Source organism: Pleurodeles waltl, chromosome 9 (genome assembly GCF_031143425.1).
Source record: "Pleurodeles waltl isolate 20211129_DDA chromosome 9, aPleWal1.hap1.20221129, whole genome shotgun sequence".
NCBI classification, from domain to species: Eukaryota; Metazoa; Chordata; class Amphibia; order Caudata; family Salamandridae; genus Pleurodeles; species Pleurodeles waltl.
The window spans coordinates 341412650-341439235 of record NC_090448.1 but is presented as its reverse complement, the minus strand read 5'-3'; the positions used below and the strand labels follow the sequence as shown (position 1 = coordinate 341439235).

At 43.0% G+C, this 26586-nt stretch overlaps 1 protein-coding gene and 1 long non-coding RNA gene across 2 annotated transcripts in view; one reads left to right on the top strand and one right to left on the bottom strand.

Moving 5' to 3' along the window:
• The window catches only part of SIRT2 (sirtuin 2), a 176042-nt gene extending 151075 nt beyond the window's left edge, over positions 1 to 24967 (top strand). Inside the window, exons 15-16 of the mRNA XM_069206900.1 lie at positions 16339 to 16405; positions 21233 to 24967. Coding sequence (XP_069063001.1) covers positions 16339 to 16405; positions 21233 to 21478 — 313 coding nt within the window. The 3' untranslated portion in view covers positions 21479 to 24967. The remainder of the gene's footprint in view (positions 1 to 16338; positions 16406 to 21232) is intronic.
• LOC138259282 (uncharacterized) overlaps positions 1 to 26586 on the bottom strand; it is a 228093-nt gene that overhangs the window by 46407 nt on the left and 155100 nt on the right. The gene's annotated exons all lie outside the window — the stretch shown is intronic.

Here is a 26586-nt window from a genome sequence, read left to right as displayed (position 1 = left end):
ACTGTCAACGACCACATCTACAGTAACGCCGACGACGATCACATCGACGTTCACCACAGCAGTGTCACCTCTGATAGTCACGTCGTCACCACTACTGTCAACAACGATCATAACAGCTAAAATCTACAAAAGGGCACCATCGATGGCTATTCAACCATGAGCTGCACACACGTTGACGAGGAAATCGTCAATGAGAGACAAACCACCTAACACTGCGTCGACATCAGACCCGTCGACAAGACACAAATCAAAGACAGTTCAGAGGAACCCATCAACTACGCAACCATCCACGACGGAACCGTCAATGACAATAGGCTCGTCGACGATACAACCGTCGACGACGGACACACATATCGACGAGAGAAGCATTGACGACCGATCCGAAGATGACCATTACAGGAATGTCAGTTTCTCCCTCTGTCATTGATAACTGCAGGAAAGAAAGCATCTCCAATCCTACCAGTGCATACCTCCCCAAGTAAGGTGTTACTGTATCCTCCTCAACACCTAACCGATGACAAAAACAACAGATATTCTCAAGATGGCAGAATGCTTGGAGTGGCCAACAGTCCGTCACAACTTAACGTCAAATGTCAGGACCTGGATTATGATGAGGATGATCAATATCAGGACAACTATTATTCAGCAAAAGTCCAACCAGATCGTCATATTCCACATATGGTGATACAGACACCTCTGTCCCTATGCCAAGGTCATTAGGGACCGATCTCCAAAACGTGTTGCATGACTACTACAGATGATTTCCACCCTCAGTACCAGAAACTCCGACCACACAGCAGTATGGCCTACAGACAGGATTGCGAACCCCTATCCCTAGGCATCCAGGGACACTGCTCAGACCGGATATGAACACCCTTTCCGTACAGCCACCTCAGGATGACCCTTAGCCCACAGATGAAGAAAGGGAAGAGGGAGAAATACCTAAAACCACTCCTAGTGAGTGGGACGAATACCAGATTCCTACGCCATCACCACCAGATGATGGGGAATGCCTCTTCAGCAAGCATGTGAATGAGATGTTACAATCTATAAAGGCGGACACAGACATGGCCAAATCCCTAAATACGTTGTAGTACAGAAGACAGCCATTTCGAGGGTCTAGAAGCAGGGAAAGTTACTCCTTTCGTGGAGGTTTCCAATCATATAGAAAACAATACCAAACTGCCCAAACAGGTTTTCGACAGCAGTACTGACAGCAGCAGGAGCAATACAGATTACCCCCTACAACTGCCTATAGACACCCCACAAGGGGAAGAGCCGCTGCCCGTGGCAGAGACACAGGCAGAAAACAATGACCACATATTCATACCAGCTACCAGCCTCACCTGTGTATCAAAGATTAGAGGCCACATCACTTACCACATCCTTCAGTGGTCAAGGATAACATCAGACAAGTGGGTACTAGATATAGCATCTAGGAGGCATACTCTAGACTTCATTCGGAAGCCTCCAAATAGCCCTTCATCAGGACCACCACCTCCATGGTTAAAACAGCTCCTCAAAGAAGTATATTCAATGATACGCAAAGGGGCAATAGAAGTTGTTCCAATTCTGCACAGGAACCTGGATTCTATTCCCGCTTTTTTTTGTGTGTAAAAAAGCCTTCGGGGGATGGCGTCCCATACTGGATTTGAGGGCCTCAAACAAGTTCCTGAAAAAAAAAAAACATTTCATATGGTAACGCTTCAGGACATTCTACGCCTCTTGAACACAGGAGATCACATGACATCTCTAGACCCCCGGGATGTGTATTTCCATATCCCAATACATCAAAACCATCGGAAATTTCTCAGGTTCAAGGTAGCTAGTATGCATCTACAGTTTCAAGTCCTTCCATGCGGATTAAAATCGCCCCCCAGAATTTTTTTACCAAAGTGCTGGCCCCAGTAGCGGCCCACCTACATCAGCTGGGGATACAAGTCTTTCCATATTTGGACGACTGGCTCATAAAGGCATCCACAAGAACTCAGTTGGTACAGCACCCATCCACTTGCCTCCAGTTGTTCAAAACGCTAGGCCTTACCATCAACTATCGCAAATCACACTTCCATCCCACAAAGCAGCTGAATTTCCTAGAAGCGATACTGGATACTACCCAAAGCAAGGCATTTCCATTTCAAGAGAGACAGCAAAAGATTTCCAAAAAGGCTCAAAAGCTATCAACAAAAAAGTTAGTTTCATTTCGGAATTACAAATCATTCATGGTAATGATTTCTTCATGTATTCAAATGATCCCTAATTGCCAACTACAGATGCAACTTCTACAGGAGCAACTAGACACTCAGTGGCTCCAAGTAAATGGGTCCTACGACGATCTAATTCAGATCACATCAGAAATTAAAACTGCCACGTCTTGGTGGGGAAAACAGTCAAACTTATCCAAGGGCCTTTCTTATCTTCAACAAGTGCCGGAATATATAATAACGACAGATGCGTCGCTCGAAGGTTGGGGCGCCCACCTTCGAAATCTACAGCTAAGTGGCAACTGGACACAAAAGGACAAACAGCTTCACATAATCCAACTGGAGCTGAAAGCAACAGATCTAGCACTGAAGGCTTTCTTACTAAAAATGTGAAACTCAAAAATCCTTGGAGCTTTCACGTCAAGTTCACAGCATATGGGAATGGGCCATAGAAAATAAAATTTCTGTGAAAGCAGAATACCTGCCAGGACAAGCCAACCTCCTAGCTGACTCTTTGAGCAGGACATTCATCCCGTATCACGAGTGGGAACTCAACCAACAAGTTCTCAACCAACTTTTCTAGAAGTGTGGCAAGCCGAATCTGGATCTTTTTGCCACATACAAGAACAAGAAATGTCCAGATTACGCAAGCTAGCATCCCCAGAAAGGGTCGTGGGGAAATGCTTTTTTGATGAGATGGTCAGGAATCTATGCCTACGCTTTTCCCCCGATTCCGCTCATCCCCAGAGTGATTAGCAAAATGAAAGCAGAGGGATGCCGTCTCCTCCTAATGGCACCCAGGTGACCCAGACAGGTCTGGTTCACGGAACTCCTTCTGTATTCGGAACAACCCCATGTTCTACTCAGACAGACATCAGCCCTACTGACGATGCACCAGGGCCAAGTCAGGCATCCAGATCCTTCATCTCTACACTTATCGGCCTCGCTTCCGAATTCAATGAATACTCCACCTTGAACATTTCATCGGAATATAGAGAAATATTTGCCAGAGCGGACACCACCAATAAGACCTATAAACTCAAATGGAACAGTTTCTGTTTGTGGTGTGTTATGGAAGGAGTCCATCCTATGTCGTCACCCCAGAACAAATACTTCTTTATTTATTACATTTAGTAAAATCTGGACGTTCTTATTCTCAATACGGGTACATGTGGCGGCAATTTCAAGATTCCGCCGGTCTCAGCACACCTCCTCACTATATTCTGCCAGGACTGTAAAACAATTTCTCAAGGGCCTTTTTAGAGTATTTCCACCGCCGCGTAAACCTCCACCGTTATGGTCTTTAAACATGGTGTTAGGACAACTCATGAAGCCTCCTTTCGAACCAATCCATAGCTCTCACTTCAGCAAAAAGAGTGAGTGACATACAAGCCTTCACTGTCAAGGAACCTTTTCTTCAGTTTACTCCAAATGGTGTTATGCTTCAAACAAACCCTAAGTATACACCAAAAGTACCATCAAACTTCTATCTAAATGAGCCAGTGGTTTTAAGAATTTTTTTTTCCTAACCCACAGACGCTTGCGGAGAAATCGCTGCATTCGCTAGAGGTAAGGAGATGTTTAAGGTTTTATCTTAAAAAAACACAGAGCATTCGAAAATCAGACCAGCTATTCGTAGCATATGGAGTTATAAGAACAGGCTCTGTGATATCTAAGCACACCATTGCCCGGTGGATCGGATTAGCTATACAATGTTGTCATGCCCAGGCAGGTAAATCGCTGCACAGTAAGGTTAAAGCCCACTCTACCAGAGCGGTAGCCACATCAGCAGCTCTCTTCACAGGAGTACCCCCGCAACACATTTGCAGGGCAGCAACATGGTCCAGCCAATATATATTTACGAAGCACTACTGCCTGGATGAGACAAACCAAAATGGATACAGCTGTTTGGCAAGCAGTTCTAAGACATCTATTCCATTAAGGTGAGCCTCTCTGGTTACCCCACCTTCCACCTGAAAGGCATGTGATCTATATTTGTCTAATGTTATTGTTGTTAACCCTTTGGCAGCCAAGGATGTAACGGTTACGTCCTTGGCTGCAGCATTGAGGCAATTACCCCCGATCCACACGACGGGGGGCAGAAAGTCTACTAGATGCCAGGGAATAAAAAAATTAAAAAAATAGAGGGGTGGTGGCTCCCAACCAGTATGGGCCTGGTTATGCCCCACCCCAACTGAAGGGGTAACAGTCTTTCAGCTCTTCCCCCCCGCACACTAAAACATTTTATCCCACGGCAAGCAAGAGGACATTTGATTATTTGGGGTTTTGGTTTTACATTTGGGCCATGAGAGCTTGGTAACTCTCAAAATTGTTCCACTTGGAATGGTGAGGGCTGCCCTTTGACTTTGGGACACTGCCATGTAGAAAAATCCACAAGACTTAGACACATCTGGTTGATTCCAGGGTGATGTGTTTCACGTGCACCCTGCAACATTTGCTTACCCACTATGCCCTGCAAACATCTAACTTTGCTGGAAATCACACATTTCTGTGATGGAACCTTCTGGAATCTGCAGGAATCCACAAAATTCCTACCACCCAGCATTGTCTCATCTATACCGATAAAAATTCTGCTGCACTTGTCAGCCTAAAAATGATTTTTTTTTCAAACTGCCCTTTTGGACCCACTTTGGTTCCCCCTCAATTTTGACATGTTTTTGGCTATTCCCTGCCACAGTCACTTGGCCCACTTCCACAAGTGAGGTATAATTTTTACCTGGAGACTGAGGGGAACGTTGGGTGGTAGGAAATTTGTCCTGGTGCGGTGATCCCACACAGAAATGTGGGAAAAATGTTTTTTTAGCTAAATTTGAGGTTTGCTGAGGATTCTGGGTAAGAAAACATTGGGGGATCCACGCAAGTCACACCTCCCTAGACTCCCTCAGGTGTGTAATTTTCAGAAATGTCTGGGTTTGGTGGGTTTCCCTAAATGGCTGCTGAGCCCAGGACCAGAAACGCAGGTGCTCCCCCCCCCCCCCCCACACACACACACCCCTGCAAAAACAGGTAGGTTTGTATTTGCTAATTTTGATGTGTCCAGATAGTGTTTTGGGGCATTTCTTTTCGTGGGCACTAGGCCTACCCCCACAAGTGAGGTACCATTTTTATTGGGAGACTTGGGGGGGAGGCTGGGTGGAAGGACATTTTTGGCTCCTCTCAGATTCCAGAACTTTCTGTCACTGAAATGTAAGGAAAAAGTGTTTTTTTGGCCAAATTTCGAGGTTTGCAAAGGATTCTGGGTAACAGAACCTAGTGAGAGCCCCACAAGTCACCCCATCTTGGATTCCCCTAGGTGTCTAGTTTTCAAAAATGCGCAGGTTTGGTAGGTTTCCCTAGTTACCGGCTAAGCTAGAGACCAAAATCCACAGCTAGGCACTTTGCAAAAAACACATCAAATTTCAATGTAAAAATGTGATGTGTCCATGTTGTGTTTTTGGGGCATTTCCTGTCACGGGTGCTAGGCCTATCCACACAAGTGAGGTACCATTTTTATCAGGAGACTTGGAGGAACGCTGGGTGGAAGGAAATTTGTGGCTCCTCTCAAATTCCAGAACTTTCTGTCACCGAAATGTGAGGAAAAAGTCTTTTTTGGCCAAATTTTGAGGTTTGCAAAGGATTCTGGGTAACAGAACCTGGTGCGAGCCAAATAAGTCACCCTATCTTGGATTCCGCTACGTGTCTAGTTTTAAAAAATGCACAGGTTTAGTTGGTTTCCCCAGGTGCGGGCTGAGCTAGAGGCCAAAATCTACAGCTAAGCACTTTGCAAAAAAACACGTCAGATTTCAATGTAAAAATGTGATGTGTCCATGTTGCATTTCCTGGTGCGAGCATTAGGCCTACCCACGCAAGTGAGGTACCATTTTTATCGGGAGACTTGGGGGAACACAGAATAGCAAAACAAGTGTTATTGCCCCTTGTCTTTCTCTACATTTTTGCCTTCCAAATGTAAGACAGCGGGTAATAAAGATGTCTATTTGAGAAATCCCCTGGAATTCGCATGCTAGTATGGGCACACCGGAATTCAGAGATGTGCAAATAACCACTGCTTCTCAACACCTTATCTTGTGCCTATTTTTGAAATACAAAGGTTTTCTTGATACCTATTTTTCACTCTTTATATTTCAGCAAATGAATAGCTGTATACCAGTTATACAATGAAAACCCATTGCAAGATGCAGCTCATTTATTGGCTCTGGGTACCTAGGGTTCTTGATGAACCTACAAGCCCTATATATCCCCGTAACCAGAAGAGTCCAACAGACTTAACAGTATATTGCTTTAAAAAATCTGACATGGCAGGAAAAAGTTTGAGTAAAACGTGGAGAAAAATGGCTGGTTTTTTTTCACCTCAATTTAAATATTTCTTTATTTCAGCTGTTATTTACTGTAGGAAACCCTTGTAGGATCTACACAAATTGCCCCTTGCTGAATTCTGAATTCTGTCTACTTTTCTGAATTGTTTAGCTTTCTGGGATCCAGCATTGGTTTCACACCCATTTCTGTCACTAACTGGAAGGAGGCTGAAAGCTGGGAATATGGTGATATTAGCACCGCAAACCCTTTGTTGATGCCATTTTCTGGGAAAAAAACACAAGCCTTCTTCTGCAGCCCTTTGTTCCCATTTTTTTTTTTGAAAAACAGAAGTTTTGCTATATTTTGGCTAATTTCTTAGTCTCTTTCAGGGGAATCCACGATGTCTGGTTACCTCCAGAATCCCTAGGATGTTGGTAAAAAAAGGACGCAAATTTGCCGTGGGTAGCTTATGTGGACAAAATGTTAAGAGGGCCTAAGCGCGAACTGCCCCAAACAGACAAAAAAAAGGCTTGGCACCTGAGGGAGAAAAGGTCTGGCAACAAAGGGGTTAATATTATTATTATTATTGTTCTTATTGTTCTTATCATTCTCAATACATATGTATATTGCTGTCGAATATTAACCAAATGTAGCATCATTCCTATTGATGTTATGGGTAGAATAAATGATATTACTGCTCGCTACTCTAATTCAAATATGTGAATCAATGAAATATCCAATACTGGAGAAGAAAATTGGCAACTTACCTGTAACAGTAGTTCTCCAGTGTATCTTTCATAGATGCACATGCAACCCACCCTCCTTCCATCAGAGGCTCCCCTTATTCCGAAGACTATGTACTTCACACTCGTACTGGAAAATCTGAGGGAAAAAGCCTCTGTAGTGAGTGTTCTAGAGGGTGCTGTCCCCTGATTGGTTGTAGTTCAGGTTTGGTTCTTTTTTTATAAAAGAACATGGATAGGCTTTAACAGTGCCTGTCTGTATAGGCCATTGAGGACTAGTGTAATACACTTACTGCTATGTATATTTAAGGTTAACGTGGGACTCCCACCTCGACGACGGGGATGATTCAAGCATGTGAATCTATGAAAGATACCAATCCTGGAGAACTACAGATATAGGTAAGTAACCAGTTTTCGTATTGAGATTATATTCCTTTAAATTTAAATAATACAGAGCTACAGCAAATATACAATTCTCACTTAAAAGAACCCATTGAAAATAACATTTTTCATTGATTTTAATCTATTATACACTCCATATATCTTTAAAACTGGTTTTGAAAAAATAGCTTTCTCTGTACAAATATAAACAATGTAATAAAATATGGGACTGGAGCATTTCATTGCAGTTCAACTATCACATATCCCCCCATTACTTTTGAGCCTCCTTGCTATCTCTGGAATGGCACAATACAGGTTTATCCCTATCTTGAATTTCAATATTGCTTGCCTCATTTCAGGGCTGGGTAGGGACAAAATGTAGGGCAAGCTCTTATCACTCCTCCATGAGTCCCAGATCAGGGCTATCGTCAGCTTCATTATTAAATAATTAAAATCCCTTTCTCTCGATGCTGCTTGAATTTAAAACTGTATTTCAGCTCTAGGGCATTTTATTCGAGAAATTAGAAAGGGAAAGTCAATAGAAAGATGTTCTCCAGTAATATCTAGTTGCTTTCTTAGACTGGCAGGCCATTTTTAATTCACTTAGTGCACCACACTTTACCATGTCACAGTGGAGTTTCCAGTTTAGATTTGCTGAAAAAATGCATATCTAGATATCAGTAGGGATTCTACTTCTTCCACCTTGAGATTACCCAGTGTCCAGTTAAAGTTATTATTCTTATACCCAAATACTATTATTTTTGTCTTTTCCATATTCACTGTTATTTTTTCACTTTGCCATTTATGTGGAAGGCATCAGGTTTTCCCCTTCAGACAAATCTGCGTCATATCTATTATTATTGAATTGTCTGCATATAGGAGACAAGGCACATGTAGGCCGCCCATCTTTGGAGAAAAAGTGACGTTTTTGACAGGGTCAGAAGGTAAGCTAAATAAAGTGTAAATCACCTAGAGGCCACTACATGACCCTACTGCAATCCTTATCGATACCGTTTTCAGACAATTCAATTCTTGTTGAGTTTCCTTTGTGTAATTCTCTAAGCATACTTAGAAGGCCACTTGGTATTCCTAGCTCATTAAACTCTCCCAAATTATCTATCTCTTCACGAGGTCAAATGCTGCTCGGAAGTCGATGCAACAACAGAAGAGATTTCCTCTAACCTCTGTTGACTTGTTGCACGATTGGTTCACCAAACGTGAAGCAGTGGTCCATTGTTGAATGTTGTTCCGTGAAACAACCCTGTTTAGTAGGAATTAGCTTGTTTGCCTCTGACCAATTCTTTAGTCCTTGTAATTAGAATTGTGCATAAACCTTTGCGCCTATATCCATCAGGATTATTAATCCATGATTCTTAGTATTTGTGGGTACCATTTTTATATATGGGGTGTATAAATGCCCCTTTCCAGCACGTTGGGATTGTCTCAGGTTCTGGTATTGCTTTAAATACTGGTTAGAAAAATGTAACCCACTAGTTTGCATATATTTTATTATAATGGCAGGGAGGTTATCTGAACCCTCTGCTGTAGATATTGAGAGTACTTTAATCACCTTTCTAATGTATTTTCAGCAAAGCTTTGAAATAGTCCACTATCCAACAAATACTCTTTTTGTATGGGGACAATATAACAGTTGTATAAGTTCCTTCCTGATGGTCTATGTTTCTTCCAAAACTATACAGTTGGTCTTAGTGTATTTACTGCCCTTCCAATTTTAAAGTAGCTTACAGAATTTTATGACATTATTGGATACCTATTACATTACATCTGTCATTTCCTTCCAATTTATATTATAATAAACTTTCTTTTTTTACTTTTATCACTTGCTTATACTTTGACCTTACACTTACATTTTTCTCCTCAATATATTTTCCTTTGCTTACTTTTTCCTTTTTTGTGCAAAGTCCTCAACTAGCTCTTTAATGCTTTACAATGAGGATCGAACCATCCTTTCTTACTATCCCAGGTTTTAGGTTTACTTGTTGATGAGACTCCTAAAGGCAGAAGGTAAAATCTTTGACCAGGATGAACCTGGTTGGTGTACTAGACCTGTGCTCCATTGCAGTCAGTGTCAAATTACTTCTGAGACGTGGCGTACTCCGACCACTGACAACCATTAGCACTTCATGCTTCTTTGCGCAGTTCCTACTTAAAACTTTAAAAATTCATATCGCCGGTTCCCATCATTGAATGTTTGTCATTTTGGTTAAATTTTGTTTTCTAAAAGTTACTCTGTTTTTCTAATTTGGTTTGAGATTTTTAATTTTATGCATTTCGACTTTATTACTGGTTTGGTACTACATAAATACTTTAAATATTGCCTAAGTCAATCCTGTCTGCTCTTTGCCACAGCTCCCAGGGGGTTAAGCTCAAGTTAATTAAATGACTTTGAGGTTTCACCCAGACAAGGATTGTGATTATTCATTGAGGTGGGTAGTCACCCCATCCCCCAAATAATAATCCAATTTCTTACACCGTCCATACCAACAATTCTGTTTTGAGTACCCACATCCCCAGACTCTGAAAGCCCCACAGGGTGATCTCAGGTCATGCTGTTCAGAATATACTTCTGTTTGGCACTGACCTGAGAAGACCATCAATTTGGTCCAATTCACGTTCAGTCCCACTCGTGTCTTAAATTCATTCTGACCCATTTTGATCTTAGGCCTGGGCTACCTGGTTTGCTGATGTGCACCTACTACTCTCCTGTCAGAAAATGTTTCTGAAGAACTTGTTTAGTCACCACTAAAATCCATTAAGTTTGTTAAACATAAGCAATCTGTAGCCCGATCCTGTTAACCACCACACAGTTTGGCACTCCATTATCTTATAACATTCCTGGGTCTGTGGGCCCACAGATCTGGCAGAAGTAACTACTGTGACAAAACTAATTAAGTCCATCTCTCCTGATGACCCATTCCCAACCTGTTTTCTTACAGTCATGCATAAAGTCTCTAGGACTCACTAGTACCATTATCACAAATTTATCTCTTCCATCTGGAGTGGTATTTCCTCACCGGAAGGCAGGTAGTTTTACCCCTTATTGAAAAGGGACATCCTCGACAATACAGTTACAGAAAATTGTAAGCCTGTGGTTTTGTAGCTTGCCATTGCTAAAAGTACTGAGAACTTGTATGAATAATTACCTACAAGACAACAACTGCATGGACTCTTGCCAACTGAGGTTTCACCTTGGCTGTGAAACAGGCACTGCCCTTGATGAATTCGGACTCATTTGGGATCAGTGCACCTCCTCCTCCCTGATTCTACTCAATCTTTCTGCTTCCTTTGATACCGTGGCCATTCTATTCTTCTGAATTGACTGTCAGCAATTGCCTTCAAGGGGGGCAGTAGTCTCCCGATTTCCCCCCCTACCCCCTCGTTTTAAGGTTGCACTCTGTCTCTCACCCTTCCTTTTTACTACTCTACCATTCGGGTTGTCAACCATGGTGTGCGACAGGGTTTTTCGCTTTCCCCCATGTTGTTCAATATTATGCTTTACCTCTTTTCTAGCTGATCCGTTCTTTTGGTTGAGTTCCTCTTCCTAATGCTAACAACACGCGGCTGATTATACACTTAGACCTTTGCATTCCTTATTCTGCAGACAGGCTTGCTGCATGCCTGCAGGACGTTCAAGTGTGGATGTCATGCAACAAGCAAGTCAGAGATCTTGTGTGGTGGAAACAACATTGAGCACCTGCATAACTCTGGCCTCCCACATAGCAAAATGTCCCCTTTCTATCAAAGTTAAAACTCTAGGAGTTCTACTGTATCATAAAGTCTCTTTCTTAACCCATGTTAATGCTGGCTCTACTTCTACCTACTAAAGCCGCTGGAAAAAAGCTCTCCAGTACACAGTCAGCTTCATACACAGTTAATTTAGCATAGTTTGATTATTGTAACATCCTTTACCTTTTTCTTCCAGAGTTTATCCTAATAAAGCCTCAGAGGATTCTGAATTTTGCAGTATAATATGTTTGCACTGCACGAATGTGGCTGCCACTCAAGCTTGCTTTCAACTCCACTGGCTCTTGATTAAGCAGATGGTTGTTTTCAAGATCTCTGTCTCATGCACAGGATGTTTTCATGCAATAGAAAAATCCCTCTTGCTTAAACACTACTACCAACACTCCTGTGAAAACGTTGTGCTCCAACTCACAGATGCTGTTTGATATCCCACATGTCAAATGTTCTCTTATAAGTCGTCGTTCTGTCAAACAGCTTGACACTCAACTCTGGAACAGTATTTCTTTTCATATGAAAAATACTCATTCTTCCATTTCCTTCAGGGACACTTGAAAAATGCACTTTTTTCGTAGTTGTTCTTTCATAACGGTTAACTCTTACTTTTTTTTTTTACCTGTTTCATAGCTCCACGATGCCTAAGTAGGTGAACAAGTGAATTTCATAAATAAACAGTCAGTCCGATGGTAGTCTGCATATTGCATTATGCATTCTCCAAGACCAGCTCCACATTGAAACCTTGAGATATCGCTAGATCCACAGATGCTTTCAGCCAGTGGCTCTACGGTCTGCACAAAACGTAGTGGTGTGGGAAGACATCTGATAGATGCCTCTACCAATCAAGAAGTACGGTGAGAGGGCCCATTACCCACATTCGCCGTTTGACCCCTTGTACAGTAGATTAACACTAGACAAACCTGTGGTTCAGTTTCATGTGACTGCAATGAGATGCTTCCAGTTTAGGATGCTGAATGCCTGCCTAATGTCAACCATGAGGAGTGGCAGGAATTCATTAAGCCTGTGCTCTGTTCTTAGTGCTTTAATCGTCCTTTGAATGTTGTGTCGAGTAGGTGTGTTGGGCATGCAACTGCTGATCATGTCAACTTTGAGAAGGACGACATAATCTAAACAGGAAAAGAATTTAGGTGCTACCGGGAAGAATGTGAAGGCCATGGAGGCTGGGCACCTTTCTCACCGGACATCGGTGTGTCCATGGATTCCACAAACACCGCAAGTTGGTTAGGTCCATCCTGCTGTGCCGTCAGTGTGCTACTGCTGACTAGCAATTTATTAATAACCATGTTGAAATCTGACCCCCTTGGTTGTGATGCCTGGGGCTGCTTCAGAGAGGATCGCACCCATGGTGTTCAGAAATTCTTTCATGAGTGATGTGGGGTTGTAAACTGATATGAATGTATCTGCCTACACAGTCATGCCAAGTACCCTGTCTGTTTTGAAGGGCAGTTGTTTCTTTAACATGATGGTTAGCCTTCTCGAGCTCCTGCAAAATTTTGCATGAAATACCAAACTAAAACCATGTCCCTTAATAAGTCATCAGGTGAGTTCCAGGAGCACGATGATTTCTGTCCCATATTGCTTTGCCTTCTTCAAGCCAGCTCTTCATTTCTTTTAGTAAACCATTAACATTCCATGAAAGCACCTTAACCCTGTCCTCACTCTATTAGAGGGCCTTTGTGTCATGTCTCAGTTTGTTAAGCCTGGGAAACTGGGGCAGTCCTAGGCACAAGCCTCGATGTCTTTATGGAAAAAACCCTGAACTCTCTACTCAACATAACATTTAAAAAAAAACGTTCCCCTAAACTCCCTAACGTGAAGCATCTGTTGATTAACTTTGCCACATCATGAAGAATTGCTCTCAGCTACACTCCCAAAACATTGGGGTGGTTTATGGGAGATTATGCTCTTTGCGATGTCTTTAAAGACGTCTGCCGGTTTAAGCATCTGTAGTAATGGTGAGTGACTCTGCATGTTCTATTATTCTGTATCTGCATTTATTTGCTTGAGTCGATTCTAGAAATATGACTCCCCATACTTCATTTATGTTCACTGTTCTTGTAGTGCTGCCTGCTGCGAGGTTATTATCAGATATCAGCTGCTGTGTGTACATCTGCTTCTGGTCAGGCGACTGACATCCTAACCAATGCCTCAAAGGTTCCGTGGGGCTCGCGGTTGAGGAGCTGTGCTTCGTGTTGCATATCCATCCTTCTCTTGGGCATTTTTTTTGCTGATAAAGATTTCTACCCATGATATTGTGGTCTGTCCAGGCAAGGTTTGATGGCCTTACTTTCTTCCAATCAGTCCAATGCTGCTTTCAGGCAATACAAAACAATAAGATTTGAATTTTAAAAAAACTCTGTTTTGCAGGATATGGGATCAGGTATCGTAAGTGAATTTTCAATTCATTTTTGTTTGATTATGTCAAACTTTTTCTTCTGTTGTTGGATCTGGTGTGTATAGTCCAAAAAGATCATAACATGATTCAGTTCAAATCAGACAGACTCTTGGATCGTGCTCACCTTGGGATTACAGCTTTATCCCCGTAGTTGAAGATTCTGGCAATCAATGATCTGGCTGGGGCATCTGGGGCGGTGGGGATGGGTAGGGTTTTTTAGTATATGATGCACTTGCTCTATCACGAAGCAAGTGTAGAGCTTTTATGTTGGTGTGATGTCACAGAGCAACCTCTCCAGGTGGTGTTCGTCTGTGCTCCCTCCACACCCTCTGGGAATTCCATATAGGTGTTTCACTAAGTACGCCAAATCCCTCTCTGCATCTTTAACTTTTTGTGCAAGGTTTCTTGTTGCAGCCACCAGTTCAGCCACTCTCTCTTGTAGAGTTTTGACAGAGTCTTCTAGGTCCCCTCTTTCACTGTCACTCTGTCCACGACATTCTTAAGTTAGGTCCTGACACAGGACCTTCAGTTTGGGGTCAACAGTGCTGCGTAATGAATCAGTGGTTTGTAAAATCATCTCCATGGTGGTCTCACCTGGCGCCCTCCTGCTTCGGGAACAAGGGTTCTCCCTTAGTAAATTTTCCCATTTTACTCTGGTGGGTAAAACCCCCATTGTTTCCTTGGTCTTGATCCTCAGTTTAATAGCGTGTTGTTTTGGACCCAGTCAGCTTGTTTCAGTGTCCCTTGTGGCTGGCTCAATCTATACACCAGACGTTTTTGTGCTTCAGGCTAGTTCCTTTGCCGTGCATTTTGCATCTGCTTCCATGTGTGGGCCTTCCCAGTCTACAGCTGCAGGGGTTATTGGTAGCTTGTTCAATTCTTGCATGCCCTAATTGTTTGCCGCCACAACTTTGGATCTTTCAGGTTGATAGAGCCTTGTTGCCCTCTCCAAAGCCTTTGAGGACTTTTAAAGCAAGGACAGCCTACTGGATAACTTCCTGTGCCCATCCCTCTTGCTCAGGTCCCAGTTACTGCATGGTGGTCCATCCCTATTGGAAACCAGTGTCATCTTAGTGTCACAACAGGAGTCTCCAGAACCTGAAATTCCCAAGTACAAGGACCCCTGCTTCTTTTATTACTGAGTCTATTAGTTAGTGTCTGGCACAGATCTTCCTCATGGCTGCTGTAGATTGCTCAACTGCCACTACTCTTGTTGCATATCTGCTCAGCCCCTCACACTTGTTAAGTGTGTAACACCCTTAGTCAAGGGCCCTCATTCCATGCCTCAGATGGGATCAAACTCCCAAGCTTTACTCTCAGCCTGCGTTTTTCCCTATGGAGCACACATCACGTTAGTGTCTCTGACTCTCGCAGCACTAGACACCACCCCAATCAAATGCGCTTCTTAGTCTGCTTCTCTCCATCTGACTCTGCCAGTTTACTAGTCTGTCACAACTGCCATTTTTAAAGCAGTGTGGTGTCCACTTTTTGCTGTGTCTTTTCACCCTACCTATGTCCTTGACACGTCCCCACTGGTCATAATCAACTCGCTGTCTGTTCTGTCAGAGGTCCCCATATTCTTGCCTCCAGGGTACCTTTAATGTCATTTCTGGGCCACTCCCTTTCAGGACCACACCTGCAGGATCGAACACTTGGAGCATGAGCAGCCTGTAAGGAGCCAGCATGCGAGTTCCTGATGACATTCCTCAATTTCCACCTATGGCCATGCAGGTACAAGTACAAAGCTTCAAATGCCCAGTAAATTTAAGGATTCTGTAGGATACTACTGAGGTAGGCAGGTACTCTATTCAGGCACAAGTGCTGGCTGTTCTTCCAGGCCACACTACCAGGAGCATTTATTTAAATACAAATACTTCATGTTACTATCCAGTTGTTTTTTAAATATATGAGAGATGACCAGGAACTGAACTTAAGGCATTATCACTCCGAGAAATGTCAGTGTTATTTTACTTATTGTCGTATTTGATCAAATGATGTCAAAAAACGGCAGGCCAGCATCAGAACAGGAAATATTTATACAAGCAACAATTAAGCTAATTCTGGTTAGTGGGTCATGCACAAGGTGTGTTTTTGCACCCTGTCAACATTATGAATTTATTCACAGATGTCTTAATTTACAGGCAAATCATTTTTGAAAAATCTAAAATATAGACATTGAATTTTTGCATTTAAAAGAGTAATCTATTAGACCCATTGTTTATTTGTACTGTCATTGATACCCATGTTGCTTATTGGTTTGCTTGGTTGCCCTTTCTGTGTACCATCACATTTGTATTCAGCGGCACAACAATAAAACATTCCATAAAATTCTCCTGTCAGAGATTAGTGATACATATGTCCAGGCTGGCACGCTTCCTTACATTAATTTCAGAAAGCACTAACTCTAGCCTAAGGCTAGAGTCCATGCTGCCCACCTTCCAGTATATTAATTGCACAAATATTTTCTCAGTCCTCTCTCCTACGCCCTCAGTTTATCAGTTGTTGTTTTGATCTGCTGCAGGGATGTGGCCTGGCTGGGAAACTGTGATGATGGCTGTGTGGCCCTGGCAGATCTTCTTGGTTGGAAGGTAAGAGACATCCACTCATTTGGGGAGTGGATGTAAACTTGCACTATCAATCCAGTATTGTAAACACATGCTTCGTTCTCCATGTATAACTAGAAAATGTACCTTTTTTTCTCTGCCTGCTAGAATTGGGATGGTTTATCCTTATATCTTGCATGCTGCTCTCAATAAAATGCTCACTCTTGTTCCTTTTTTCAAGTTGATTGGTTTGTCATACATTTTCACATTGGTTTATTTGTATCATGCCTCTCTCCTCAGGTTCAAAGAGAATATTATGTTCAACATTGTCACTCTCATCTCCATGTGGAATAGCTAAATATGTTCCAGCCTTCAGCAAATAGAAAATTGTATGTACCTCCCTTACATCTTGGATCGAGGTCATGTCCTTATTTGACTCATGTATCCAGTACCTATGCACTGTTATTGAAGAGGATAGCCATAATAGCATTTTGATAACTTAAACTTATTTGTCATATTGCCATAGTCCAGTTTGCTCCTCTAAATTAGTGGATCCGCCCAGTTTCCTCTTACCGCAGTGACTCGTTTTGCAATTACTCAACCACTACAAGGTGTGGGTGAGACAGAGGGGTGGACATCTATCTGCTTCCCCTCTTTCTGCACGAGGATAACCACCATCTGCTTACTGCCATCCCCTCTTCTCATAGTATTAGGTGTCTGGAAGTTGCAGGTACAGTATAAAGTTCTGATCCACTGTCATCATTTTCTACACGTTTCTCTGGGCCTTCAATCTGGAGGGTAATACCACCCCTAAACCTTTTTATGAAGCTTCTTGCCACCCTATAACCTTTCTCCCAGGTAACATACCCTACCAGCAATGCTTAACCCTGTCATCCTCTTGGTACCTATGCTTTTAAACCCAGAGCATTTGACCCTAGGTAGGATGGACAACAGTGCCACCCTCTTCCATATAACACAATACAGACCCACACTTAAAGGTCAAGTCAAATCACCACTACATTCTTCAGATTTTCTCAACTAATACCCACTACACTTCAGTCTTTTCTGATAGACACTAACTCTGTTAACTCCACCATGGGCAACACTGCAAACATCAATGAGCCAATGAATCCAAAGCCCATACCAAACCATGAGGACAAACTCTATGTCGTCAAGCACTAATAGACCTAAAATAAATCCAAGCAGGACTCAGCCCCTTCCCACCACCCTTGTACTCTGGAGAAGTCGTGAGATTTGTGTCCTGCCTCTTGGTTTTGCTCCTGAAGTTGATCCACGTTGGAGCCTGTCATGCAACTTGTTCCTGCACAACCTAGATTTCCGAAGCTGTCTACATCTGCTGTGTGACTCAGAATTAGCACCGCTCCAACCTCGACCGAGGCCACGCTCCATTTCTGTCAGCCTATAACCTTTTCTTTCCATCACACTTAGGCCCCTAGTCTCGCAAGGCAAATCTAAGATCCCACAATCTTTGTTTGGAGCAGATCCAGATAATGACTACGATGTAAGATATGAAATTGGCCAACCATACCATGAAGACATCTGGTATGATGCCATCAGAGATGGCAGTGATCTTGACACCTCTCTTCACTCCAACCTCGTCTCATCCTCATGTCTTGCTGCTTCCTTTGCTATAATCATGCGAAGAGTAGCTGAGGTTCTTGACCTCCAGCTCATCCCCTCTTAGATGTCAAAAACAATGTCCTGACTGAAGTGCCCCAGCAGGCACAATCCACCACTGACCCACTACTACCCTTAAATGAGGCAGACACTGATAACCTCCTAGGTAAATGGGCGAAACCTTGCTTTGGTCCCCAAGTAAATCCGTGGATCGCAAGGCGTCACCAACCTGCTTCGGGTGGCCCTGCCTTTTTGTCTCAGCTCCCTGCTCCTGAGAGTTGGGGTTGCAGGTTTCTACCAGTTGGACTATGCCTAATACTTTCTCAGATACCAAAGCAGATAGGAAACCCAAGACAGTGGAGACCTTGGGGAAGAGGGTATTTTCCTCTGCTAGTTTGGTTTTTCAGGCCCGTTGGTGCTAGTTTCCTGCTGGGATTTGGTTGCTGAAGTCCTACTAAGCATCCTGGATGATCTTTGCCCTATCCTAATGTAAGCCACATTGGACGTCTGATATGCCACCTCATTCACAGTTTGTTGTGGCCTGGATACCAAAGATTGCATCTGGCAAACAATTGGCACTGGTGTCGCTATCCGTCACCTCATCTGGTTGTAGTCGACACGCTTTGTAAGTGATGACCATTCATCCCTTACAGATCCTCCTGTCAAACCTATTTAGCATGACCTTAGCGGAGTACAGTCACTTGGTTGGACGCAGGATCCAACAATTCTTACTGGGTTGGAGGTTCATAACATCAGAAGAGTGGGCCCTGCAAATGGTCCAGAAAGGGTACTCCCTACTCTTCAGGGCGGCTGCACTGCACCTTGCACCATCCCTAGAATGACTTATGGAGGACCCTCTGTTTGTCTTACGGCAGCAAGTGCAAGCCCTTCTGTACCAGTTGTGGGTCATGGCTATTATTCTCGCTACTTTCTGGTGCCAAAGAAGGGTGGAAGCCTTCGTCCTATTGTAGACCTGTGCCCTCGAAATGCCTTCCTTCAAAAAGACAAATTCAGAATGCTCCACCTGGTCCAGGCTTTGGATGCCTTCCTCCCTAGAGCCTCAGTGATGAGATTGGATCTGCAGGAGGCCTCTTTCCATATACTTGCCCTGCATGCCCATCGGCACTTCCTGGTGTTCATGGTGCGGAAGGAGCATTTTTAGTTTGCTGTCCTGTCTTTTGGTCTCACTGGTGCCCCTCAGATGTTCACAAAAGTGATTGTGGTGATAGCAGCACATCTTGGAAGGTCAGGGTTACAGTCTTCCCCTACTTCAAAGACTGGCTGCTGAATGCAGGCTCACCCTTGACAGTCATTACCCATCTTCGGACTACAGCGAACCTTCTCACTTTGTTGGTGTTCACTATAAATGTGCCTAAGTCACACCTGACTCCTTCATAGGCACTCACCTTCTTCAAAGCCATTCTGGACACTGTGCAGCTTTTTGCCTCCCGCTGCCAAGACCAACCTTCCTTATGTATGCTCCTTTTGAACCAAACAGGTCTCCACTACGACATCTCACCCACAGGATTGTGTTCCTCATCTCCTTAACAATGGCACTGCACGTGAGTGAGCTGCAAGCCCTCTCCGTCAACCTGCCAAATACTACTTTCCTCCCAGACAAGCTGGTCCTGAGAACCTGAGATTTCTTCCTTCCGTAAGTGGGGACTCCTTTCCACGTTGGACAAAATATCACCCTACCAACATTCTTCGCTCCACCTCACTTCTTTAAGGAGGAGAGACTTCATCAGCTGGGTCCTAAGAGTGGTCTTAGCTTTTACATTGCTCATACCCAGGAACACAGTGTAGATGATCAACCCTTTATGGGATTTTCTGCAGTAAAGAAAGGCAAATCAGTGCAGAAAAGGACCATCTCTTGATGGACCATGCTTGGCATTCAAACCTGCTATGTATTGGTCAAGAAACAGCCCCTGGAAGGTTTGAATACTCATTCCATGAGAGCTAAGGATGCTACCACTGCATTGGTACACGGAGTGCCTGTTTTGGATCTTTGCAAGGGTGTTACATGAGCGTCACTCAATACGTTCATAAAGTACAACTGTCTGACAGTCAGGTGTGTCAAGGTGGGCTTTTTGCCCTCTCGGTTCTGCAGGACTTCTTGGGCCAAACCTTGCTTTGGTCCCCAAGTAAATCAGCAGATTGCGAGGCGTCACCAACCTGCTCCAGGTACCCTGCCTTTTTATCTCAGCATCCCTCTCCTGAGAGACAGGGGTGCAGGTTTCTGCCAGTTGGATTGTATCTTATACTTTCTCAAATAACAAAGCGGATAGCTAGTTTACAGACCCACTCATTTGGTGTCTATTCAAAACCTGAGGAATCTGTGGTTAGACATTTCTATAAGAAGAATAAGGAAGTTATATTCATATTGAATGTTTCTGGTAGACACTCTACTTGCAGATTCTTCATCCTCCCTCCCATCCTCCCTGTTCTGTGAACTGGGTTGTTTTCCACCTAATAAGGTCCTAGATGTAGAAATCTGCACACTGGTCTAAGCCAATTTGCTGGTGCAGGCAGTCCATAAAGTAACTGATGTCAGCACATGCGAGTGGCACCTTTATGCAGTTCTATGTGTTATTTCCACAGTGAAACAACGTCAGCGTGGAACTACACTATGTCACCTCCCTGTGTGCAGTGGTACTATTGGAAACGTTTCCAGATCTAGTCTGATGCCTGAGGAATAGTCAAAAGGTGAGGAATCTGCGGTTAGATAGAGTATCAGACAAAAAAGCGTTACTGAAGTTAAGTAATATGTTCGTCCAGGGCAGTGGAAAGGGTGCACATAACAGGATTTTGGCTGCAGCTCCTCCAGATGAATTGCACTGTGCTGTCCAGCTTCATGCAAGCAGGAGCAGTGCTGCGTTACATCTTTCTAGTAGTTGACCAACTCAGGAAGGAAGCAAAAAAATAGAAGACGGTAGTCGCAGCCCATAGAAATACTGCCACTCTTCAGCAGGACCAGTCAAGCCATCCTATTGATTTTTTGAAGATATGTATGAAAGCTCAAGGCAGCTTTTATAAATACCTGCTTTCAAAGAATCCTAGTACAGATTCCACCCTATTATATTACCATGCTGGTAACAGGCCCCATACAGTTCCACTTCTGCCATTAGACAACTATATCATTCATCTACATAGATTCCCTCATATTCCATGATATAGCTTTCATTTTGCTGTTTTGTTGTGAATCACTCTATTTCTTTTCCTTCGTAAATGCAGAAGGAGCTGGAAGAGCTGGTACAGCGGGAACACATGATTATCGATGCTAAATGTGAAGCTGAGGCGCAGGAAGCTGGTGCTGGTACTCTGGCAGTGGAGAAAGGGGGAAGCAGCACGGGAAATCCTGCTGCAGAGGCCAAGCAGCCCACCAAAGAGGCTGGAAGCCCAATGAAAGCCAAACCAGAGCAGACCCAAGACAACACAACGCCCACCGACGCAGAGAGTGGCTTAAAAAAGGAGGACTAACTGAGCTGAACACCAGAGTTTGTGAACTGCTATGCTTATAATTTGTGCTATGTGGCTAATGATTGGGTGCTTGGCTTCCACACATCCCACAAATCTTCTCATTGATTGTGTTCTGCTCTGGAGTGTTTTTTTAAGTCCAAATTTGCTGCAGTGGTAATCTGAGAAGGACTGCTTCTTCATTAACGGGGATAGACAACATGGGTGTTTTGAAAACAAAGTCCCTGTATGCTTTAGCCTCTTCTGGGCCTATTTAATAGGGTAGAGGTGCAGTCACTTCCAGTGAAGGAGATGGGTACGCTAAAATTTCACATAAGAAATAATTGTTCTACTCTGATAGTAATCTACGCGCGGGAGAACTCTCGGTTTGTCAGAATAAACCGGTGCCCAGAAAAAAACATCAAAGACTTTTTGACTAGCTCCAGTCACCATTTTTGTTTGTGAGATTAAAACTGTTTTTGCTGCACTTTGAAGAGATGATCTGTGTCTATATCATTCCTGACCCTTAGTAACAGTCTAAGGGATATAGAGTTGAAATCTTTAGGAACTTTGGGATATATGATAGTGTGCCCATGGGTCATTATAGAAATGGTATCCAGGACCCTACTTTCAACCAGCGCAGCTCCCTTCAGTCTTTGTCATCCATCGCAGGCATAATGCATCCTTAGATTTGACTCGGACCTAGAGATGTCTAAGTAGATATACCATTAAACCTAGTCTCCACCTCTTGGGGTATCACATACTAACTCACCTTTGTACTCTTACCACCAAGCACACTCCCTTACACTAAGAGTGGGTGATGTCAGGGATTGTGTACTCTGGGTCCCTGACACTAAGCTCCTTTGATGCCAGAGTTGGTGTAGCCAGGTAGTGTCCCTGACATTTAAGGGTCTCATGGATGGTGAACCCCAGTAAATGTTCAGTCACTGACACTGAGGTCAGGTAGTGCCAGAGAAGATTTACCCATGGTCCCTCTAGTAGTTCATTAAAAAGATAGTGGTCTAAACAGAATTTGGTGTCCCAAAAATGTTGTCTTGACTAGTTGCCAGACAGATATTTAAAGCCCTTGGGTTGAACAGATCCTCCTTGATGGAAGGTGGGCCATATGTTCGAAACTCAATTTTTGCATTCCCTAAATAGCGAATCCTAAGAAATCACTGTTGAGGAAATGCAAAATGGAATGTGCAAAATAGTGATTACCTATTAGTGATTCCATCAGAGTAGGAAACGCTATTAAGAAACTGCTTTTTAGGAAATGCTACACCATTGGTTCCTATGGGCTTAAAGGTGCATAGGTACGAATGGTTTTGCATTTCTAAGTTTGAGATTTCCTAATGGGAAATCGCAAATTAGAAAATGCAAAACCAAGGGTGCCTATGGGCCTACACCCCTGCCCTTGATGCACCCCAACATAAAACGGTGCAGTTGTAAAGCGCACAAATGCCACAAATGCGCTAGGGGCATGTGCCCTACATAGCACTCTAAAAAATGCATTTTGGGTGCATTTTTTAAAATTACAGTCAATGGTATTAGCATTTCCTAAATGCACATTTCATTTTAGGAAATAATTGTACATGTGCTTAGGAAATCGCAAATAGGAAATCCCTATTTGTGATTTCCTATTAAGGGAATCAAAAAATGTGATTTCTTCTGTGTAGAAATCACATTTTGTGATTCCCCACCTGCCTTGTACATATGGAAAGGCAATTTAGAATTTCTTAATAGACTGAAATTGCAATTCGGGCCGTTAAGAAATACTAAATCCTTTAGTGCATATAATTGGAATCTGAAGTAAAACAAAAACCAGCAGCACTAACCGAAAGGCTACTGCAGGAGTGCAAAAGATTTTCTTATTCAGAAGTCAGGGGCAGGAATACTACAAAAAGAGAGGCCAAGGGTGCCTATGGGCCTATTCTCCCCAGCCCCCCTTGATGCACCCCCAAAAAAGTGGTGCACAAGTAAAGCCCACAAATGCCCTAGGAGCATGTGCTCTGCACAGCACATTGAAAAATGCATTTTCGGTGCAATATTTTAAATTGCACATAGTTACCATCAGATTGGAGTCAATGGTATTATAATTTCCTAAATGCCCCTTTCGCATTTAGGAAATGCTTTGTACATGTGCTTTGAAAATCGCTAATAAGAAATCCCTTTCCAGTTTAGAGAATCAAAAAATGCAGTTTCTTCTGGGAAGAAATCGCATTTTGTGCTTCCCTATCTGCCTTTGTACATATGGAATGGAAATTTAGCATTTCTTAATGGACCGAAACTGCAATTTGGTCCTTATAAAATGCTAAATCCTTTTGTAGATGTGGGCCAAAAGCAAAAAGAAAGCAAAGCAACACTGTGCATATTAGTGGCTAATATGTAATTGGAGTGTAAGGTAAAAGAAAAAACAGCAGCACTAACCGACAGGCTACTGCAGGAGTGCAAAAGATTGTCTAATTTAAAAGATTGTCAAGGGCAGGAATACTACAAAATGAGAGGCAAGAGTGTCGGCAGAGGTCGAATGCAATGGGCACTGCAGCAAAAGTTAATGATGATGCAGAGCAACTGCAAAGATCAGGGAAAAAGGCGGGAGTGCTATGCGAAAATGTCAGTGTTAAAGCAGTGGTTTGAGGATCAAACATGAGCTCCCACAGCAAGACCGACTTTGAAGAGTGGGGAGAACCAAGAATTACAACTGACTAATTCAGGCTTGCCGGTTCAACCCATTTACGTGAGCGAGTAGGCTCTCTAGGGCCAGTCACAAGTGCATAGCCTACTGTTGCATGAGTCAAAACCACCACTAACGATGTTTGGGATGCATACAAGATCATTCACCTTCTTCCTGTTGGAGGACAGAGCTATATGTAGAAGTGAACAGCACATTTATTTGTCACAGTATTATATAAAGGAACGTAGTCCTACATACATATTGTGTCCTAAATATAGCTTACAAAAAAATTGTCCCATTGGGTGCAGCTTTTCTGTTATTAACTCCTGTGGAGGGATATTTTGTAGATAATATTTAGGACACAATGTTTATGTCAGTTGATATTTTAATAATATTCTAGAACCACACTCCAGAGACAGCAGTAACAGGAGATGATGGATACCGCAAACTAAAAGACACTACCCTTTACCCCTTACTGGTGTACGTAGAGGCTCTGACTTTTATTAGCGTCTGTTGTGGCCTCTAGCTATGCTGATCTGGGGTTTAGTTGGAATATTATGTAGGCACCTAGATGCCTGCCCTTGTTAATACCAACATCAAGTAATATGTTCAGCGACCACATTTTTGACTGGCAACACCAATGCATTTTTCTGTTCTTCCTCTGGGCATCGCCATGAAAAGAAAGCACTTTACCACCTCCCCATTTCCCCTTGAATGTAACATTAATTCTGCAATATACAAAGTTGCTATATTTAAAATTTTGGACAGGTGCTGAAGATGTATTGACTGAAAGTTTACAGACAATAAATTTCAGAGTTTTTCTTTGAATAACAGGTGTTTTGGTTTAAGTCTGATTTCCTTGTGAAGCGAGATATGTCTTTGACTAAGAAAAGCAGGGGAGAGAATGATGTGTATGGAATGCAGCATCAAAATGAAGATCAAGTGATCAGGCGCAGTTTTGGAAAATTATCATATTTTGATCCAGAGGCTTTGAGGTGCAGCATTTCAACCAAGAAGGCCAGAAACACGCCCAGATGTCTTAGAGAAAGACATCATTAAAGGTAGCTTGTCTCAGTTAATAGGTTTTCGCTTTTTCCGAAATAATGATTTGGTTTTGGTCATAAAGTAAAGATATTTCAAACATGGACATTGAGAAAGGAGAAACCTCCCACCTTGCAAAACGTCCTAGCTTCTGGAATTTTCAACACAGCTCAAAGTTTGACTGTGGAAGTGTGATTGGGGGCTTGCAGAGCTCTATGAATCATGTCATTGGTTTCAAAAGTAATTTACATGTGAGTGGGTAGACAAAGGAGTAATTAGAATTTGGCTTTACCCTCTGTTTCTTTCTATGTCTTTCCCTTTCTTCATGTGTCTCTTTAGTTTTTCTTTCTCATTCTCTTTCGCCCTCTCGTGTTCACTCCTTCTCTCCATCTTTCCCAAATATGGCTGACATAAACCGCAGAACTTATAAAATGAACCCGCCTTCCAGGTTTGCAATCTGAATATCATGTTTGCAAAGCTGAGCCGCAAGACAAGATCAGCACATGCAAAGGACTCATAGCAGACCTCAGTGAGAGACTGCGTCGACTACGAATGCTGCAAGTTTAAAGGGCGTATCAGTTCTAAGGAGTTTAGAAATTAGTCGCTCCACTGAGAAAACTGGTTACCTGTTAATTTTACAGTTTCAGTCTTGATAAGGCCATCACTGAAACAAACTGGTATGCAAGCGGTGCTTAATGTGAGGCGGTGGTTACAGGAGGCCCACCGACATTCACTTTTGGGGACCAGTGCTTATTTTTCCTCATCAGACTTTGACCAAGAGCAAAAGAGAGAAAAGCACAAAAGAGGGAAAAAGCCAAAAGTCAAAGGCGGTAAAACAGTGACAAAGAAAGAACTCAGGCATGAAAAAGACCCGTATAGATTGAGGTGAGTGGGCAGGGAGTGCCCAGTGGTGGATGAAAGAGGCAGGAGGTGGAACCAGGACTATACAGCCTTGGTATTTGGTAACCTCTACAGTCGAGAGCGCCGGACGTGGGCTTCTGAGCCATACTTTAGGTCCTGGCTTTTATTCTTTTACAAATTAAGGACTGGATGCAAGTAGACCCCGCGAAATTTAAAGCTGTCAACACCACACTTACATTAGTCACTTTATCATTTTACCCCACTGCTTTCGGGTCAGCATACGCCAAACAGAAGACAAGGAAAACACATGCTGTAACTTCGCACTCCACACACTCCAAGTGCAGATAATACCGTTGCTATAATGTCCTGGGCTCATTTGCCATTGACACCTCTTAAAGTCTTGTTCCGAGGCGCTGTCTTGCAATGCGCATTAGAGACACTAGTGGCGCTTGCAGGGCACACCAGCACATACACTCACTACAGAAATGCCTGTAAGAACTCGGTGCATCCATCTGTTTTCGGTTTCTTTTACCCACACACACAGGCACCTGTG